The sequence below is a fragment of the Scardinius erythrophthalmus genome (assembly GCF_964197995.2).
Source record: "Scardinius erythrophthalmus genome assembly, chromosome: 9".
NCBI lineage: Eukaryota > Metazoa > Chordata > Actinopteri > Cypriniformes > Leuciscidae > Scardinius > Scardinius erythrophthalmus.
In genome coordinates this window covers 11,076,328-11,090,059 of record NC_138229.1, presented here as the reverse complement: position 1 = coordinate 11,090,059, position 13,732 = coordinate 11,076,328, and the positions used below count along the sequence as shown (strand labels likewise).

At 36.1% G+C, this 13,732-nt stretch overlaps 1 protein-coding gene across 3 annotated transcripts in view; it reads right to left on the bottom strand.

The window, feature by feature from the left end:
- Positions 1-6,063: 6,063 nt before the first annotated feature.
- The window catches only part of otomp (otolith matrix protein), an 18,097-nt gene continuing 10,428 nt past the window's right edge, over positions 6,064-13,732 (bottom strand). For all 3 annotated transcript variants that reach the window (XM_081373537.1, XM_081373538.1, XM_081373539.1), the window contains 7 exons: positions 13,429-13,531; positions 12,640-12,825; positions 12,224-12,398; positions 11,519-11,586; positions 10,893-11,077; positions 9,191-9,362; positions 6,064-7,464 (listed from right to left, as the gene is read on the bottom strand). In XM_081373537.1, the coding sequence (XP_081229663.1) occupies positions 7,454-7,464; positions 9,191-9,362; positions 10,893-11,077; positions 11,519-11,586; positions 12,224-12,398; positions 12,640-12,825; positions 13,429-13,531 (900 nt within the window). In that variant the 3' untranslated portion in view covers positions 6,064-7,453. The remainder of the gene's footprint in view (positions 7,465-9,190; positions 9,363-10,892; positions 11,078-11,518; positions 11,587-12,223; positions 12,399-12,639; positions 12,826-13,428; positions 13,532-13,732) is intronic.

Below are 13,732 nucleotides of genomic sequence, written 5' to 3'. Positions count from 1 at the left end.
GTGTGTGTGTGTGTGTGTGTGTGTTTTAAAGCAGAGAATCACACACCTTGGACATGCATTACCTGACTACAGCCATGACATTTGATGGATGACGACTCTACATCATGTTGTCATGTGTCAATTTTCATCCTGCAGAAGCTGGATGAGTTGTGTACCTGGCTTATATTAACCATGATCCTGCATCATTCATAACATACTTCAAGGCTCACTTCAATTATACTCATATTGTGTTTTATCTCATTTAATGTCTCTGTTTATAGCCGAAGCGTTGCAGAAGGAGGACAAACAGCTGACTGATGTACTTTTTTCAAACCCAGACATGAAATTACCATGTTCACCAGCTGTTATATAAATATGCAAACAGTGTGATTTAATGAAGAGAATAAGCTTTAAAATGACGATCGCTAGCAGGATTTTTATTTATTTTCTCCTTTTTTTATACAAAAAAGAAAGAATGTTATTCTGCATCAGAACAACAGCAAGGTGAGTAAATGATTACTTATATGGACTTTTTTTGTATGGACCAAAAATAAAAAACACTTATGTTCAAAATATGTTCTTCTGTTTTCCACAGAGGAAAAAAGTCTTAATAGATGTTATCTCTACGAATAAATAAATAGCCAATTGTGAGACCTCAAATTCAACAAACAAATAGCTATTATACACAACTATTTGCTAACACAGTTCTTTTTTTTTCCATTTTTAAGTTTATGATAAACAGGGCCATCATCAAAAGGGGAAAACTAAGAATGTTACCCTGAGCCCTTTCAAGAGACAATCTATAAAGGGCCCATCTATATAAAAAATTAGCTCTGACCTATGAATTTTAGCTCTGATGATGCATATCCACTGTCACGTTTAAAAAATAATGAATTCACTTGTTTAAAAAAAAAAAACATTCAATATAATTATGCAATCGGAAGTATCAATATATCAAGATCAATCCGCCCCTGATTCCTGTGGGCAGCTGAATGAAAACAAGACTTGTGCTGCTGAGTGTAAAGAATGGCAAAACAGCTCTGATATGGCATTTCATTTACACCGCACCAAAGCCCGAAACCTAAGCTTACCTAAAACTTTAACACAATTCTCTTACTGTCTTGAAAGCACTGCTGTTTCCCTTACGGAAATTCGATTCTGGCCCTAATTGAAAATCAATTAATCAGTTCCAATCCGCTAACAAGTCAAATCCATTAATAATCCATTAATCAATCAAATAGCCCTCATCCCCTGCAGTGTCATCTTAGCTAAAAGCCTCAGTATAAAGGACGAGTGTGTGTGTGTGTAAGCTGCAGGGTCAGGTGTAGCTGGCCTGTTTGCTGTAACTGATACATTACACATCCAACAAGAGCTCTTTGATAAGCGCAGGAGCTCAGCTTACCGGATGGAGAAAATCCTGTGTCAGTCACATTCAATCGTACATGCATCCCTTATCATACCCCGCACTTCAGCTGAAATGATGTGTGACGGAGACGGAGCAGGCATGGGGTGTGGGCAGAATAACTTTCACACGCATCGCAATGTAGTGTATACGTATACTGTATCTGCCTGACCTGAAGCTGTAATATAGAGGAGTTAAACCTTCTTGTGGCTCCATTTGTGGAGCCAGAGCCTGACTGAGGTAATGGTGAGCCTGGGTACACTAGCAGGCCAGACTTCTCTCCCACACAAGTGAGGATCACTGCACAAGGGCACCTGAAAGGTCTGTGAAGCAAAGTGCTTTGGCAAGACGGCTGCCAAATACAGGGCCTCTTTGCCATCTACTCTACACAGATCTGGCTTTGTGCGAAAGGTACCAGCTTGCACCCTCAGGGGACTCGAGCCGACGGCCCCATGGGTGGTCTGAGGAGAACTACTGTAAGAGTGGGAATTATGTGGGAATTTCAAGTTTTCTGAGCGGAATGCTTGCTTTGAGTTTTGTTGTGTTAGCATCGCTCCTTTCACTTTGTCCTACCACTGAAAGTGTAAGCATCTGTAGATAATTTTTTCTGAAAGTCATTAACATCACATTGTCATTTCCACTACATTGACTATGTTATGGAAATGATGGTGATGGAATTTATATATTTTTTAAAGTTAATTTCATAGCTAGAATTTTATGACTTATTTACCTTATGCACCAGAGAAACAAGCATACAGTTATATTAATAATTTTGTGTTTGAACTTCCGTTTTTGTGGTAGCTCTGTATATTTCTATGGCATCGCAGTCGAAGAGTAATTAGCTTGTGAAGTGGATGTACTTATTGTAGAGTTAACGACAGTTATCATGAGCATTGTTTGAAGCGGATGTCATAACACATGTCAGTGTGGGGAGATTTTAAAACAAGCGGGTCATTCATGAATCCGTAAGATCTTACCTTCATGCTGTGAAATTACAAACCGCAAGACAGAATGCAGCGCTGAAAAGGAGTGGGTCTACATTAAGACTATACATCCACACAATTAAATATTTTAATACTTTATAAATAATTTCAATGTGTTTTATTTACCTTGATTCTTTATTTTCTTCACACACTTCTGTTTTATCTCAAGCATCCTCTTCACTGACTGGAAATTATGCCTGAGGGACATAATAGTTAGTATTATTTATTAGAATTAATTCATAATAAATATTGCAAAATTAAAAGTCTGTGTCTATGATAAGACTAAATCTATAAAATCTAAACATAAAAGACAAAGTAGCAAAAATAAATTAAACAGTAAAAGGTTTCCAAAAAAGTTGTGACCATTAATATGTTAACAAAAAGTTTAAATCTGTTAATTTAAATAACAATCACACCCTGGTAGCCTACATTAAAGTGCCTGTAGAAATCTCCAGAATAATTTAAGGCATCAGAAAAAAAAACGAAAAATAAGTGCTTTCCTTGAAGACTACAAAAATACCTTGATCACTATGCATCTACTTTTCCGCTCTTCTTTAATAGCCACCAGACTTTAATAGCTCTGTCCTGTGGATCCATCAAGTGTGGGTGTTCATTTTCTTTCTCTGTAATTCACTGCAGGCTTCATTCCCCTCTCCTGTCAGTCACCAGGCTGAATCCAGTGTCCCTCTTTTGAGACTGTAATCAAAGCTACCATCATCATGACTTAATAGGCGTCTCTCTCTTTCACTCCCTTCAATCCAAATATAATTATGACTTGCTGTCTGTATTCTTTGGCAGTTTGTGTTTTCAATGGTTACATTCACACAGCAGAAGAAAACGGTTGTCAGTCCGGTTTTAACAGTTGGGCCTACGTCGTTCACTCACAAAACGCGGACATAAAATGTTATAGTTCAGCTTCCACTAAGAAAAAATAATCAATCACACAACGTATACAAAACATTCGCCCTGTCGACAAAACAAGCACTGCAACAATGTTACAGTAATAATTTTTCTGGTGAAATCCTCTGATGTTCATGTTCACAACAATCGACAGCCAGGCTAGATTGCGCCAGTTCCGTTTGTTTGAAACAAGAGCGAGTCTGCGGGTCGATTCGAGAGAGTTTTCCTGAGAGACGCTATCTATCTATAATATAACTATCCGTATAAATAACACTGTATCAGCTGTACGGTTATTTATTGTGGACAATAGAGTTGAACTGGCTGGTAGTTGGTCAATGAGCAGTTAGGTGAATGAGTCATTTCCACTGGAATCGATACGATGATCCGATTTTAAGATTCAGACGAGTTCAACCGATTCACTAAAAAGAACCGATTCAATTCCCGAATCAGACTTGATCCGATTTTAAGATTCAGACGAGTTCAACCGATTCACTAAAAAGAACCGATTCAATTCCCGAATCAGACTTGTTGACTGTAAACAGACGACTTATATTAACTGTTCAGTAGCCTACACGCGTCTTTGTTTCTAACGCTAATATACCTTCAAACTAAAATAGCTATGTTGAAAAATCTATGATTTATTAATAATAATAATATTATTAATAATAGTAATAGTTATGACGCTAGCTGTTTGAAATACTCAAATGCTTCAACAATCACTTGGGACATACATTTTTGCAATTTAGGAACACTTGACAAAATAAATGAATCAAACCGTGAAAATCAACTATTAGAGGTTCAGCTATTTTCACAGCTATTTTTTGTTCTTGACCATGGCCTCTCAGTTTGAGTGTGAGAGTGAACGCTGTGCATGACCCCCTCTCTCCCAGGAGTGCCCCCAACCACCAGGATATTAAGCCTGAAACGTGATCGAAGGGATTGTGAGGAGCAGAGATGTGAGGTGTACCTGAGACCCCGTCATGCCCATGCAGGGAAAGATTATCCTGAAGGAAAGAGTGAAGCTGCCCATAGCCTAATCCTTTACCTTAGCAGGTGCCAGATTATTCTCTGGACTGGACAACAGTCTGATATGCAATCACTGAAGTCTATGTGTATTGTGTTTATGTATTAGAGAGGAACAAACTAATTAAACGAAATACATAATGATTCGATAAAACTGGTGTCTCTGTTCTGTGCTGATCAATGATTTAAAAGGGATGTGTTTCATTTAAAAAGGCTTTTGTGCCTTTAAGGATTGTAAATGGGGATTATAAATATATTTTTCTTTTTGTTTCAGTTTTTTGTGAAACTGTTGTGTCATGAAAAAATATGTGAAAATGTATCATTATCATTATCACCCTCATGTCGTTCCAAACCCATAAGGCTTTCGTTCATCTTCGGAACACAAATGAAGATCTTTTTTTGATGAATTCTGAGTGATTTCTGTCCCTCCACTGACAGTTTCCCCTTGAATCAGAATACATTTTCGAATTATGTTGTACTGTAAAATGTTGAATTAATGATATCTGCAATACATTCATGTTGGTTCTGTTCTGTTAACCCTAAGGGGGTTATTGCTGCTCTCCCTGCTCTTATCCATGCTAGGCTGCATCATGGATGCGCAGGGAGTTCTTGCCCAGAACAGAACCATACCGCCAAACTGTATGCTAATTGTCAATCGTATTTGACGAAAACAGCCCTGACTGAACTTATATTTCAAAAGACCAAAGAAGATCCTTTTACTATAGTAATACCTTTGCTCTGCCAGTTTAAGCCCTGTTTACACTGACAGTGATTAAATATACTGTTGCCTGACTAGTATACGCATTGACTTCACAGTCTGTGCTCTCATTTAGTAGTTGCAGTGTTGCGTTGCTGCTCATTTGCATAAAGTAAAATTGACAACTTTTTTTCTAAATCAGCAACTCTCTTTGAAAACAAAAGACTGTCTGATACACAGAACAGAATTTTTGTCAGTGTAAACTCCCCTTTAGGCTTTACTGAGTCATTGACAATAAGCGAACAAAGTTTTGACACAAGTATTAAATGTCTGTAGTGATTAATAGAGGACGTATACTTGCATACAAATGGATTAAAAGGCTTCAGACTTCATTAACTTGTGTCTGTGTTAATGACATAAGCTGCAGTCACAGCTCATCTTGCACTACTGCTGGTGAGTGTCATCTACATCTCAGATTAATGAAGCCCGTGTTCATAAACAGACCGACTCAATGTGTGAGCTGTAGGACCATCTGGCACCATCAAACTTTCTTCTTAAACCAAAAATATTTCCCCTCCGTCTACATTTTCATTGGTCTATAATTGTTATTCTTTGTGTGGCACGCAGTGTGGCAACTAAGACAGTTCAAGTCCACTTTTCACTTGGACATTTTTATTTATGCACTAATGACTTAATAATCATAGGCTCCGTAAAGCAGCAGGGCGTGCGGCAAAGCCTAAGAGAGAGACAAGATAATTAAACTTGTATTCAAGATAAATAAATGATGAAACATCTACTGAAAACACAGAAAAAGACAATAATTATGTGAGCGTGTGTGCGTACAAAGTTCTGACGAACATTTTCAAGGACGTTGGCACAAAATCCTCAATTAACCTGCAATCAAATTTACAAAAGTTCATTAGCGATGTTAGAATGCCATAGACAGCTCATTATGAATTCATACGAGACGCTATTGTCATTAATAATACATTAGCATTCACACACTAGAGTTGGATGAGTTCATTTGAGTCATGGAGTTGATGTTGGCTAGAATGCAAAAAAGAGAATTGCAAATGTTTGACAACATGGATTTTTATTAATAAGAGAAGGCTCTATAAATCTAAGAGTGACATGACTATTTACACAGTAGTTCAAGTTGGTATTTTGTAACCTTGAAGGGTCAGGAAACAGCACCGTTAAAGCACCTGTTATGTAACAACCAACCATAAATCTGTCCACTTTTAAGAGTTTTAATTATGTGCTACTTTGAGTATCTATATATGTAATAAACTTACTTATATCCTCTCATTTTTAATTCCTTGATATCTGCACACTGCTAGTTTCAGATACACAAAGAATATGAATATTCAAGTTAAAAGTCATTATCAAGCAGTCAGAAACATATTATGCGCAAGTACGCAAACTCAGATGTGACTCAATATGGACACTGCAAAAAAAAAAAAAATTACTTAGTTTTTTTGTTTTGTTTTCCATTCCAAATACCTAAACAATGCTAAATCAAGATACATCAAATTACATAAGATATTAAGACTTATTTTCTGGAAAAAATAAATAAAAGAAATCCGAATTAAGTAAGTTAATGCTTAAAACAATAACAACTATCTGCCAATGGGCTGTTTTCTCTTTGAATTTAGTTTATTTTACTTACCCCATTGGCAGATTTTTGTTTTGTTTTAAGCTTAAACTCACTTAATTTTCATACATTTTTCAGAAAGCAAGACTTAGCATCTTAAGTCATTTTCCTTCTCATGTATCTTGATTGAAAAAAATTTCAGAAAATCACTTTTTCGCAGTGTACGTACTGAATGTTTTCTTGCAGTCAGTATTTAAATTCTATAGTCTGTGCCATTAAAATAGACATGACATTATTCAGGTATATAGTTGATCTAAAATAGAAAACTTGCTGTAAAAGACACTAATTCCTGCTACAGCGACACTGAATACGACACATACTTTTAGTCTGATGCATAAAGAAAAACAATAACATGTGAAATCAAACTTGTTTAACTAAAATCATTTGTGTTCATGTACTTGCGTAGAGTATGCTTTGGCCCTGAATGCAGACCTCATGTATTTTGTGCTCAGAAAACTTTGCATCCCTCGGTTGAACTGTAAAGAATGGCATGGATTAACTAACAACAGTCAAGGCAAAATACCCTTCATGGTTTGCGGTGTGTTTCCCTCCAGTTCTTTTCTGCATTGAAGTTTGGGTCTTTTTGTGCTTATTTTTGTATTTTTCACATGGCAGGAACTTAGCTTTAGCGGCAAAGAGGTGAAGAAAATGTGATAAAATGAAGCCATAGAAAGACTGCGAGAACAGAACAGTAATAACAGTACTACAAAACACAGGCCAGAGCTGGCTGGTGTTCAGCCCATATACGAGAGTAGCACACTTTACACAGAGTGCTTTAGGGTTAGTGTGAGAGCCTTTCCTCTTTCCTCATCAGATCAACACAAACCTGGAGAGAGAGAGAGAGAGAGAGAGAGAGAGAGAGAGAGAGAGAGAGACCAGAGTTAGCTCATGTGTACAATGCAGGTCATCTTTGCACATCTGCTACATGGACAGCTTAAATCCTATTATGAAAAATAGGAAAAATGCTAATAAAAAAATAAATAATAATATATTATGCAAACATTAGGGGTATGACAGTGGCATTGTTCAACATTTCAAAGAATTGCATGACACGTAACATTACCGCTAAAAAATTTGGAGTCTGTAAGATTTTTAAATGTTTTTGATTGAAAATACAATACAAACGGTAATACATATTGTTTTAAATAACTGTTTTAATATATTTAAAAATGTAATTTATTCCTGTGATGACAAAAGCTTTTAATATGCTAATTTGGTGTTCAAGAAACATTTCTTATTAATATCAATGTTGAAAAAAAGTTGTGCTGCTTAATATTTTTGTAAAAACCATGATAAAAAAAATTCAGGATTTTTTGATGAATAGAAAGCTCAAAAAACAGGATTTTATTTTAATACAAATCTTTTGTAACATTATGAATGTCTTCACTGTCACTTTTGATCAATTTGATGCATTCTTGTTAAATAAAAATATTAATTTATACTGACCCTGATTTATACTGATTTATTTCTATATCTGTAATGTTTTTACCTGTAATTTTTTTTTTCAATAAAGGCATAAGGCTTTTTAAAATAGGAGAATTAATTTGAGAGAGAATCATGATGCATTGGTGAATAACATGCCTTGCAAACATGCTTTCAGAACTCAAAACCTCAGTCCAAAAGGATACTTAGATCTTCAGAGGCCTTTACATTAGTCTTAAAGTTATAGCACTAAAGAATAAAAATGGTACTGTGACTTTAATGCTTATGTAAATTATGATTTTGATGCACCTTCACTAACATCAGAAGTATTCACGGTATGACACGGAAGGACGGGAACAGACTGATAGTAAAGTGACTAGTAAAGTTTTGTCATCTCCCGTTCACTATTATAGACATTTACCCAACTATGATGACTTTAGCTTCTGAGAACCCCAAAAAAGTGACAATTGTCCATTGCTGTGATCTTATGTATGGAAGCTGGAAACAGAATAAAACATTTTAAAAGATTATTGCGACTTTTTATCTCACAATTGCGAGTTTACATTTTGCAAATCCGAATTTATTTCTCAGAACTGCGAGATATAAACTCGCAATTGCAAGAAATAAACTTGCAATTCTGACTTTTTTCTGAATTTATATGTTGGAATTCTGACTTTATAACACACAATTGAGAGTTTATATCACGCAATTCTGACTTTATAACTCGCATTTGTGATTAAAAAAAAAGTCAGAATTGTGAGATAAAAAGTCGCGATTACCTTTTTTATTTTTTATTCTATGACGGAAACAAGCTTCCATACTCAATGTGAGTGACAGGTTGTCCCGCCTTCCCGCCAGTAAAAATATCATCAGTGAAGAGAAGAGATGATGTTGTGAGAGGGAAGAGGAGATATTTTGATTAAAGATTATGAGGGCACTTAAAAAAAAAGATGTGCTCAAATAAATTATTGTATGATGAACACTGTAATGTTCCATAAACAATAAGAATTGTTTTGATTTCACGGTGAATTTGAGGATGAAAAGAAAATGACACTATGACCACTATAAGCCCCTAATGAAACATTTACAATATTGATGTTTGCATAACAGCAGTGCTCCAATCACTGTACCTTCACACTCGAACGCCTTCAGAATAGTGGTGTAACTGGGCCCCAGCCAGGAAGTGTAGGTCCCCATAACACGCAGCAGCTTTTTGGTGGAATCGCTGAACAGCACATCAGGCTGCCCATAATTCACCGAGCTGAACAAAGAGAATCCTTCAGTGGCATTAGCAAATGCGTTCTAGAAGACAGAAATGTGTAAAATAAAATAAGAAAGAGAAAATGCAATCAAATGGAATTTCTGGAATACTAGTAGCAAAGCAAATAAAAGACAGGAGTGGGTGTTAGTTGAAATATACATGTTTTGTTTCATTTTCAAATATTGGATGTTCTCGACAATCTTTGCTCATATCTTGCACTGTGGTTTGCTTAGTATGTGTGTGCATGCGTGCTATTCCTGCTCTGGGATTTTAGAACAGAGCTCAATGTAGTCTCATCCTCCCCTGATGACACACTGTAATGTAAGACAGTGTCTTGTGAAAATCAATGATCACCACAGGGCTCAGACTGGATGTATTGAATGCATAAGTCAGCCTGATGTAATCTGTGTAATACTGCAGACGTTCAGAGATACCATTGTTAATATAGGTTTTGGCAGGGTTCGTTTAATCATACCGTTGACCGCTAATGTTCAGGAACAATATTTCCAATGAGATTTTCATGCTCTGAATTGTACAAAGGGGATTTCTTGTTCTTTTTTTACTGTTTTTATATTATTTCATGGATAATGTAATAAAAAGTTAATCAAACCTGTTGTCTACAGACTGTGTAACTGTCTGGCACAAATGTCATTATATAATCCGTGGCATTTCTACTGTGTGTGTGTGTGTGTGTGTGTGTGTGTGTGTGTGTGTGTGTGTGTGTGTGTGTGTGTGTGTGTGTGTGTGTGTGTGTGTGTGTGTGTGTGTGTGTGTGTGTGTGTGTGTGTGTGTGTTCAACCTGAATGCACACAGACTCATGGGGACTTGTGTCACAGTGGGGACCTAAAGTAAGGTCCCCATGGGTAAACAAGCTTATAAATCATACAGAATGAGTTTGTTTGAAAACGTAAAAATGCAGAAAGTTTTCTGTGATGGGTAGGTTTAGGGGTAGGGTTAGTGTAAGGAGATAGAATATACAGTTTGTACTGTATAAAAACCATTAAGTCTATGGAGAGTCCCCACAAAGATAGTGAACCAGACAGTGTGTGTGCGTGCGTGTGTGTGTGTGTGCGTGTGTGTAGTAGTAGTGTTATTTTTGTATCATTGAGATACTATTGTAGTTTTTATTGAATCGGTTTTTATTTTTTGTTTTCATTTTAAATTGTAGTTACATTTTTTTAGTAATTTTGTGTTTTGTTATTTTTAACCTTTTTCTATAGTTCTTCTTTAAAATATGTCTTTATCAATTTTTATTTCAGTTTTACATTTAGTTATTTTTGTACATCAAGTTAAACTAAATTAAAATGGGAAGTGTTGCCTTGCAACTAGTTTTAGTCAAATGTTACACATTTTAATTTAACTACTAAAACTTCTACTTTAATTAAAAAATACTTTTTGACTTAACTACTACTACTAATATTAGTGCAGAATCTTAAATACTTCTTCATTTCACACAATAATACATTTCTTTGACTTTTTTTCCTAGGCTTAAGTGCAAAAAATCCTGGATTTTCTAAGTGTTCTCAGACTTTTGGACTTCAATGTGTGACTGTGTGGCCTTCTCTCCTGACCTGCACACGTTCCAAGAACTTGTAAACGCGGCATTTGTCCTCCAAACGTACTACCACAGCATTGGTTGGCACTTCAGCCAGGTGGCAGCGCTCATGTTGGAACAGGTTAGCTTCACTCCCGTCAGGACACAAGAGCTTCAAGTCTTCCAGCTCTATGTCCAGCGCCCAGGACTCCTGGTTCTTACCTTACATGAGTAATAAGCCAAAGGTTATTTACAGATGGTGAAATTTCTAAAACAGGAGGCATGATGGTATCCAACATTTGGATTAAACTTTGAAATATAAAGTAAGAAAGCTTGCAAGTCACGCTAGATTTTTAAAAAACTAGATGCTATTAAACTAGCATCTATAATCCTTGAACTTGGCTAACAGGGTTTATTGAGACTAAACAAGGGTTTCACAGATCCCAGCAGGCACACAAAGTGATGCATTGTTATGAAATACTGCCCCCCTGTGTCTGTCAGCCAGTGAAACATGATACAGACCATGAAGTAAAGGCTACAATTGTCCTCTTTCACTTCCTTAAAAAAATCCATTTAATAAGAAACCAACTTGAAATCCTTACTGCATCTGGACATTTTTGACCTCCTGTTTAACCAGCTCTTCTTACACTCTGCATTACTTACCCTGCATGTTGTCGAAGACTGTAGTGTGCTTAACAAAAGCAACATCCCCGAGATTCTCTGCCACACACCTGCATTTTTAAATAATAATAATAATATATAATAACACATAAACATGTATACACTGTTGTTCAAAAATTCTGATTACTTTTAGGAAATTGATACTTTTATATAGCAATGATGCAATAAACTGAGAGAAAATGACTTTCTGTTCATCCTTCATTAAGCAACCCAACCATTTTCAACTAATAATAAAATAAAAAAAAGGTTTCATGAGCCCTAAATCAGTAAATTAGAATGATTTCTTAAGGATCTTGTCACACAGAAGACTGGAATAATGTCTTCTGAAAATGGAGCTTTGCCATTACAGAAAAATAATAATAAAATGATATATAAATAAAATAGAAAACAGTTATTTTAAATTCTTTTTTAATTAAAATATTTTTCAGTGAAAAATAATATTTCACACTATTAATGTTTTTGATTAAATAATCGGAGCCTTGGTGAATTTTCTTTTCAAAAACATAAAAAATCTTACTAACCCAAAACTTTTGATTGGTAGTGTATTGACATATACATACTGTAGCAGTTTGTTCTCAAGAAACCATTAAGCAATCCAATATTCTGGCTTTACAAAGAATATTCACATTTTGAATAATGGTTCCACTGAGACATATGCATTCTCTCACATCTCTGATTATACAGCACCTAAGAGCTCCAGCCTCCCCGAAGTGCCGTTCCCGAGGGTTGTTGGCGCAGATGTGACGGTCGTTCTCGTCACCAATGCAGGCCTCACACAGGTTCCTTGGGTTGTTTCCTTTGGGATCATGTTCTGGGTCCTTCACTCCTGGGACACAGCTATAGCCAAAAAAATCCCCTACCGCTGTATACCACAGGGAGAAGGAAATGCCTTTTTAAATTGCTGCCAGAAGTTGTATTTAAAATCTCAGTTTGCATGTGAACCAGTTTTATTCCAATTTCCAAACATAAAACATTATTTTGTGTATGTATGTGCAGCTCACGAATAGTTAAACCAGATGTTGAATACTTTGTGAAACAACAGCTTTGTTGTTATCTACAGTATAACTATTAGCATAATGAAATAAAGCACAGTAACACCTCACCATGGGGAAAGTTGCACTGCTCATCCACACTGATCTGTGATGTGTTGACCAGGAAGCCGATTGGGACAGTCCAGCCCACTGTAGTCCGCATCCCTGGGTGACAGGAGCTGCGCTCGTGCATCTCCAACAATGACAGATCACTTGATGATGTCCGAGCCAGAGCAACCACGTAATAATTAATGCCATCTGTGTCAGACACAAAACATCAGTGACATCAAATGAAAAGATTTTATCCAGTGTTGGAAGTAATGCATTACAAGTAACATGAGTTATGTAATCAGATTACTTTTTTCAAGTAACTAGAAAAGTAACGCATTACAGGAAATGTACAACAAAATATCTGAGTTGCTTTTTAAAATAAGTAAAGCAAGCTACTTTTTTCCCAATTACTGACTGACAGCCATCCTGTCCCCATGTTGAGAGAAATCGAGAGTAAGGTGCAGAGGCATTGTGTGCGCTGTGTAAACATGATGGTTATTGTACTTCTACCGTTCAGCCGTGAATTTGCAATTCCTTCAACCTGAGGCTTATTCATTTCACTTTTGCTGTGAAAGGGCCTTTACATTTTTGAACTTTTTTTTGTTATTAAAAACAAAAAACCCAGCCCAACCCAGATGTGAGAAAAAGTAACGCAAAAGTAACGTAGCAGATTACTTTCCATAAAAGTAACTAAGTAACAGAGTTAGTTACTTTTTAGGGAGTAACGTGATATTGTAATGCATTACTTTTAACATGAACTTTCTCTAACACTGATTTTATCAGATCTTTAACTGGTGTTTAAATACTCACCCACACCATTATAGGACTCTCCCACAGCTACATCTAAGCCATAGCAAAACCCAGCCGTGTAGATCTCATCAGCATACATAGTTGAGGCATCTGCAGTGCCATTCTGTTTGAATCACAGACAAATGATCCTAAATCATTTATGGAACCATTTCCATCTAAACATGTAAAACATTCTGTAAGATTGAATTTTCAGTTGAGAAGGAAAGTGAGTGTAAGAAAATCAAAAAGGAGGAGCAAAGATTTAAACAATTTTAAGGTTCTATCTGAAATCTCTGAAATCTGTTTTCTTGCAGTATTTCTGATT